The sequence below is a fragment of the Rattus rattus genome, chromosome 2, assembly GCF_011064425.1.
Source record: "Rattus rattus isolate New Zealand chromosome 2, Rrattus_CSIRO_v1, whole genome shotgun sequence".
In the NCBI taxonomy this organism is placed as follows: Eukaryota; Metazoa; Chordata; class Mammalia; order Rodentia; family Muridae; genus Rattus; species Rattus rattus.
Window position 1 is genome coordinate 47,060,516 of NC_046155.1, and position 7,861 is coordinate 47,068,376.

At 47.6% G+C, this 7,861-nt stretch overlaps 1 protein-coding gene across 1 annotated transcript in view; it reads right to left on the reverse strand.

The window, feature by feature from the left end:
• The window catches only part of Stn1 (STN1 subunit of CST complex), a 32,823-nt gene extending 25,931 nt beyond the window's left edge, over window positions 1–6,892 (reverse strand). Inside the window, exons 1-2 of the mRNA XM_032892162.1 lie at window positions 6,699–6,892; window positions 86–181 (exon numbers count right to left, since the gene is read on the reverse strand). Of these exons, the coding sequence (XP_032748053.1) occupies window positions 86–181; window positions 6,699–6,852 (250 nt within the window). The 5' untranslated portion in view covers window positions 6,853–6,892. The remainder of the gene's footprint in view (window positions 1–85; window positions 182–6,698) is intronic.
• Window positions 6,893–7,861: the final 969 nt, after the last annotated feature.

A 7,861-nucleotide genomic window follows, 5' to 3' on the forward strand; every position in this document is an offset into this window, starting at 1 on the left:
GGCCCCAGCTGTTCACAAGCATGAGGTGAAAATTCAACTTTCAGCTGCGTGGGGAAAACTGAGTTTCAGAAGTGACTGCTCTTACCTCCGTAGCTGTAGAAAGTCTCTCTCTCTTTCACACTGATGACAGCTCCCATGATATCCACCCGTCTTATTGGATGTCCGTTGTAAAAATACATGCCTAAAAAACCAAGAGGCAGCAGTTTATAGAACACAGCCACACTTGCTTGCATTAAACGTCTCTTGAGCAGGAGAGCCCAAGTCACCGGCGAGCTGTGCGTCCAAATTCCAGCCTTAAGAGTCAGTCCTTGGCAAGTGGCAGGCTCCAAGAAGCTTAGTGGTCCTTTTAAGGAGCAGAAAGCAGAAAGGTAGGCCCTTGAGAAGCCTGAACTAGCACAGCAGGGAGAAGCAGGGTCTCCCACGCAGGCTGGTTCGCTCCCTTTCCACAGTAAATAGGATTGTGCATTATGAACACAGGCCGCAGGGCTGAACACAGCTGTCACTTGACGTGAGCACACCACTGATTCCAAGTGACTGCAAGGGAAGCTGTGGCTTTTTTTTTTAAAGATTGATTTATTTTCTTTCCACATATGAATGTTTTGCCCGTATGCACGCATATATGTGCACCACACGCATGCCTGCTGGGTCTCCCGGAACTAAGGTATGGATCCTGTAAGCCGCCATGTGGGTACCGGGAATTGAAGAGTCAGTGCTCTTGAGCCCTCTCTCCAGCTCCCTGACTTTGTAAAACCACAACTTCCCTAAGAGACCCGGTCATCATTTGTATGAGCCAGCGAGGAAAAGACACAAGCCCTGCCCACTGGGCCAGCTGACCGCAGCTCGAGAGCACTTCTTAAAGCCCTGCTTGTAAAGCCCAGGCTACATAGATGCTGGGAGGCAAGTGTCTGCTGCTGGGGAGACTAGACGGGAGCTGCGACTGACGCGCACCAAAGGTGTCTCTATATGTGGAAGCACCGTCCTGGGGGTTTCTAGAAGCCACCAGCTCCTCATTCCACTCTTATTCCAAGGACGTCCCACCAAGCTCCTGAGTGAGCCTCGCCAAGTACTTGGATCGAACACTGCCTCCCAAGTATTCTCTCCGCCTTCAGCCCCTGCCACACCTGCAGTCTTTACCTTCAGACATGAAGAAGAGATATTCTTTCCTTTTTCACTTATTCTATTTTGAGGGCAATACGTTATTTTTAAAATAATAATTATCATTATTACTGATTTGCACGGATGTGGATGAGGGAACCCACAGAAGACGGTGTCACATTCCGTGGAGCTGGACTTAGGGGCAGTTGGTTATCAGTCCCCCAACTGGGCACTGGGAACCGAATTTGGGTTCTCTGAAAGGGCAGCACTCAAATATTAAGCCACCTCTCTTGCCCCGTACATGTATGTTCCAGTGGCTTCTGCCTATTCGGATTGTAAGCAGAGAAGCCATGATAGCATCAGGCATTTGGCCAGGCTTTTACCAGCCCAGCTGGTCAGACTTCTGGTTTTCAATCCATTAGGAGACGATGCCTGAGTTTTCACACTGGCCACTGCTGCTGGGTGCTTCTCAGAGGGATACTAGGAGAGTGGGTGTGGCTTGGGGAGAAAAGTACAGCAAACTTAGCTCTGAGTGGCCCCTCTTCGGTGGATGAGTCTGTGACAAGGCCCTCTGAAGGAGGGAGCCCAGGATACAGAGTCACCCGCAAGTGCCAGCTGCTTTCATTCACAAACACACAGGCTGACTGGGTATGGCATGGACCTATAGTCAAAAGTCGAAGTGTTATGGTCCTTAAGATGGGGTGAGGGGCTAAACAAGTCTGTCTCTAAAGGCAGAAAGAAGACTGAACTAACGCACAAGCCAGGGTCCCCAAGTCGCTGATCTTCATTCGACAAACCATATCTGGCAATAATAAAACTCTCAATGCATTCTCCCTTGAGGACATACTATACCTCCTTGAAAAAGATTAAACATGGACCTCACGACTGTCTGCCTTGCGAGTTAACAATGACCCACTTTCAAGAGCAGTCACTTGAGGCTGCAAGAAAATCCTTCCAGTCTCAAAGGACTCAGCAGAAGTAAATCTTGAAAGCATCACAGAACAATGGAGAACTACGGAAACAAACAAACAGCAGATGGTTTGAATTGGGGGGTTGGGGGGGGCTCTGAGGAAACTGGCTGAGGAAGAAATGCACTGCTTAAAAACACAGAAGAAACTTCTCAGAGCACATTAAGACATAAACCACAGGATAAGAAGCCGGGCCTCGAGACGATGGCTTACAGCACTGCAGGAGAGAGCCACTTCCTTCCACCACAGGGAGCTCTCTTCTGGAGCCCCAGGGCGCACAGCTCTGTCCACAGAGAAAGTAATTCAAGTGATCAAACAGACACGCTTACAGAACGCTTGTGGTCCAGCCTTTTCCATAGAGCCCACATGGCCTAGGCCATCCTGGGTACGAATGCTCCCCTATGCTCACATCCTAAGAAAAGGAAGCCATGCTGTGAGGACTTAAAAAGCCAAGGTCATTGGCAAATTTGATTCAGATCTTCAGCCACTCTCAATGAACATCCACAACCCCAGGACCATATTTTTGTTCTCTTTAAATATACTTTTTATTTTTTTTTTTTTTCTTAAAAGTTATTTATTTATTCTATATAAGGACACTACTGCTGTCTTCAGACACACCAGAAGAGGGCATAAGATCCCATTACAGATGGTTGTGAGCCACCATGTGGTTGCTGGGAATTGAACTCAGGACCTCTAGAAGAACAGCCCTTGAGGGATGGTTCAGGGGTTAAGAGCACTGGCTACTCTTCTAGAAGACCCGAATTCAATTCCTAGCACCCAAGGCAGCTCCGGTTCCAGGGGATCCAACGCCCTCTTCTGGCCTCTGAGGGCACTGCACGCTTATGACGCACAGATACACACGCAGGCAAAATTCTTACATACATAAAAATAAAATCGAACAATTAAAAATAGTACTTTTAAAAAGATCCATTTTGGGGCTGGAGAGATGGTTCAGCAGTTAGGAGCACTGACTGCTCTTCCAGAGGTCCTGAGTTCAATTCCCAGCAACCACATGGTGGCTCACAACCATCTGTAATGAAATCCAATGCCCTCTTCTGATGTGTCTGGAGACAGCTATGGTGTACTCATATAAATAAATAAACCTTGAGAGAGAGAGAGAGAGAGACAGAGACAGAGAGAGAGACAGAGAGAGAGACAGAGAGAGACAGAGATCCATCTCAAGAAGCAAGACCAAAAACCATTCAAATCCAGGCTGGTCTACATGGTGAGTATCTGGTCAGCTAGGGCTGCACAGAGAAATCCTACCTTCAGGGAAAGTATCCTTCGACATAAAAGCAAAGTTTTTAACATGTAAGACAATGAACACAACTAAATCCCAGACTAAATACCCATTTCTACCAGGGAAACCCAAGGTTCAGGCTTATGGAGATGGTGTTTTACAAAGCACACCAAGCAGTTTACCCAGCTAGGTAAACTTTCACCAGTTTAGGGCATGCGCTCCAATACGACGGGCCAGCTTTTCAGCTACTAGCCTCCGGCTTTGCCAGGATCCTCTTGTCTAGCCTGTTACAGTGCTGTTTCTGTGACTCCTTCACTTAGCCAGAACTCAGGGAGGTACCATACCAATGATTGCAACGTCTAAGGAAGGGCACAAATCAGTGCCAGCTAAATAGAGTGCAGAGGAAGGTGTGGAGAGCTCTGGGACACAGCGTCCTCTGACACGGCGTACTTACCTAACCAGGGAGGCTCATGCGAGCCTCAGCATAGGGGCTTTTTTTTTTTTTTTCTTTTTTTTTTTTTTTCGGAGCTGGGGACCAACCCAGGGCCTTGCATTTGCTAAACAAGCGCTCTACCACTGAGCTAAATCCCCAACCCCAACATAGGGGCTTTTAAGGGGTTTTATAGTGCAGGCGTGATCGATCCACTGGCCATATGACCTCACCCTCCAAGGTCAGGCTGATAGGGTCTCCATTCCCAACCCTCCATTAATTGGGTATAGATAGGTCCACTCTGATAACATGCTCGGTTAACATAAACTAAGGTGTGGCCCCCACCTCCAGCTACTGGGACACACCTTCACTCAGGAAATTCCAAAGACTGAGAGATTAGTGCCCAGGGCCAAGGACAGAGAGTGAGCAAATTCATTTCAGAACACCGTTTGTGTCCTGTTTTGTCTTCTGCAGTTGGTAACCTCTACTTTTTGTTTCAGATACTCTCTTATGTTTAAATAGTTCTAAATTTTATGGAGTCACAAGCACCCTGTTTGTTTTTGTTTTGTTGTTGTTTTCTGGTCTTGAGCCCACAGAGGTAATCCGAGCTTTTGTAGCCTGTCAAACCCCAGGATTAGAGGCAAGCATCCCACATCCCTCTTGCCTTGCTTGCTTTATAGCAATTGTGTCACGTAGACCAGGCTGGCCTTGGATGTAACTGAGAATGGATGGCCCCGAAGTCCTGACCTTCTGCTTCCACCTCCTGAACGCTGGGATTACAGCTGTGGAATCCACATGAGGCTCACGAGGATGCTTTTTACGGTGACCTAAGACACAAGGCCAAACCAAAAAAACCTAGAGTAGGTAGTGGGGCTTCCTGCCCTCTTGGAATTTAAACAGCACAATCTAAAGAAAACTATCTGTGAGATTTCCTCTTACAAGTGAGTATCTCCGTCTCACCAGAGAGGGAAAGGATCACTGTTTGTTTTTAAAAGATATGTTATTTGTTTTATGTTTAAGTACACTGTTGCTGTCCTCAGACACACCAGAAGAGGGCATCAGATCCCATCACAGATGGTTGTGAGCCACCATGTGGTTGCTGGGATTTGAACTCAGGACCTCTGGAAGAGCAGTCAGTTCAGTGCTCTTAACCACTGAGCCACCTCTCCAGCCCAACTATGGATATCTGAGACCCTGACTTTCTTGTTTGACTCACAGCTTATTTTTCAGAAGGTTCTTGAACTGAAAACTTCACAAAACTGCAAGGGGTTTATCCAAACTTCTCAGAAAACACAGGACTAAGCTCCCGGAGGGCTACCTGCAGCCACCTAATTACTCTAATCTATGTATTTGTCAAACTTAGGTTATGATAATTGTACCTCTAGTAACCAATACTTTCGTTTTAAAATTGTGGCTGGGGGGATGGTTCAGTTAGTAAAACACCTACCACCCAAGCAGAGTGGCCTGAATTCTCCCACCGGCACCCACAGACAAGCCCATCTTGTCTGCATATATGCATAACCCTGTAGGGGACCAAGCAGACAAGAAAAGATCTTTCAGTCCAGAGAGATGGCTCAGTGGTTAAGAGCACTGACTGCTCTTCCAGAGGTCCTGAGTTCAATTCCCAGCAGCCACATGGTGGCTCACAACCATCTTAATAGGATCCGATGCCCATTTCTGGTGTGTCTGAAGACAGCGAGAGTGTATTCAAATATATAAAATAAATATTAAAAAAAAAGAAAAGGGAAAAGATCTTTCAAGTTCATTGCCGGCCAGCCTACCTGAACTGACAGCCTCCATGACTAGCAAATACCTTGCCTTATAAAATAAAGGTGAACCCAGTGTAGTGAGGCATAGTGAGGTGTACCGTTAATCCCAGCACTCAGGGAGGCAGAGGTGGATCTCTGTGGTCAAGGCCAGCCTGGTCTAAAGTGAGTGTTAGGACAACCGGGGCTACAGGAAGAAACCTTGTCTCAACTTGCATGCCCCTCCTCGCCTGCCCTATAAAGTGAAGGGCTGGAGAGACGGCTCCGCAGTTAAGAGCACTGGCTACTCTTCCAGAGGTCCTGAGTTCAATTCCCAGAACCCATATGGTGGCTCACAACCATCTGTAACTCCAGTTCCAGGGAATCCCTCTTCTGCCCTCCGAGGGCACCTGCACACACATGGTACACAGTAAAACATCCATACACACGATATTTAAAAATGTAAAAAACAAAATTTAGAAAGTGGAAAGTCCAAGAAGACACCTAAAGGTGCATACGTACTGACCCCCATGAACATGTACATATAACTACACACGTGTGCACAGACTTATATAGACAGAGCTTTATTGCTTCCTCTCGGGTTTCTCAAGGGCCCACCTACTGTAAGCGGACATTGTTGCAACTCACGGACAAGCCAGATGATACCCTTCCTTACAGGAGTTCCTCTTATTTTGATTGTGATGAACTCAAACCAAAACCAACCCCCACACGTTTACTAAGAGGACACTGAGACGTTGTAGAAAGTGAGTCACATAACCAGAAAGGTAAGTACCACATTAAGGCTTACGCCTGTCTAATCCATTCAAAAGCATGCTCTCAAGAATCAAAGCATCTTAAAGTGTGGGATACCTTACGCATAGGTGGTTTTAGTTATGTATTTTATTGAGGAAAGCTTTTTGAACACTGATCATCCCTACTTCCATCTTGGAAGTATTAGAATTACGTCTGGTTATGTACAGGTTGGGAGAAGGCGCTCAGAGCAAACGTTACACCCTCAAATTTCTATTTAACTTAAAATTTTTAGATTGTCTTTGATTTGCACCAAAAATCACAGAAACGAACTCTTTCCAAATTTGAGGCTAGATAACTTTCAGACTGGGCTCTTCAGATGCCCTAAGGCTCTGGCTTGAATCTTTCAGGGACACTGAGCGGTCAGGATGTACAGCACAGGGCATCCATTAAGCTGGCCGGCCACATACCTGGCACTTGTTGGGACTCCTTCATCTCCAGGATGTCCTTGATGTAGAGTTTTGCAAAGGCTAGAAACACAGGATCCAGACCCCAAAAGAGGGACGGGATCTCCTCTTCTTTTGGACTGGGTTCGCACTCCATCAAAAGGCAAGGTTCTGGCATCTGCTAACCCTGAGTCAAGGCTCTATAAAAGATACGAAAATAAGGTTTCAGGGTGTTTAATGTGGATAAGGTTCATCCAGAAGTCTTAGGACGGTAAAACAGGGGTTCGGGATCCTGTCAAGATTCATGCCTAGCGGGTGGCTCTTTGTGTGAGGCCCCTTTCTGCGAAATTCCAATCGAGAATCAGTTAAATAACAAATTTTCTTTTCAGACATGGTCTCGGATAGCCCGGGCTGGCCTTCCGAAATCTGGCTATGTAGTTGAGGATGACTTTGAACTACTGGTCCTCTAGCCTCCTCCTCCAGTACTGGGATTCCTGGCGTGTCCCATCAGGCCTGGTTTATACAGCACTGGGGATCGATCGCAGGGATTCATGCAGGGCTTCATGCACACTAGGCAAGTGCTCTCCGCCAACTGATCTACATCCCCTAAATACTAACTCTTCACTTTGAGGATAACCATCCACACAGGCGTACCCCAAAGGAGTTTTAACGAATGAATCCGGAGAGTGAATGGCGCCCCTGTGGACGTGGACTTTGGGCCCTGGAGGTGTGTCTATCCACTCTTCGACCTTTCACCTTCTGGGAAGAGCGGAGGGAAGGAAAAGGAGGCAGAATCAGAGCGGTTTACAGCCTCTCCCGGAGCAGGAGCAGTTGGCCAAGATTGCCGAAATAGTTCCGGTTGCGAGAAGGAAGCTAGCACACTCCCGCCGGCGTATTTCCTTCCCGCCACCCGCGCCTGGCTACCGCCAGCCACTCCCGCTGAGGCCACGCCCCCGACGTCCGCCTCACAGGACACGCCCATTACACGCATAGGCTCCGCCCACGCCGTCTTCCGGGTCCGCACGCTGCGCAGGCTTTTCGGGGTCTCGGATAATCTCGGAGATTCCCGAAGAAGCCCGGGAATTCCTGCTGCTCAAATCCCGCCTTTCACGTCACGATTGTCACTCCGATTCCCTCAGACGCTTCCAGGAAATTAGGGCGGGAGTCAAACTTAATTTTCTTTTTTT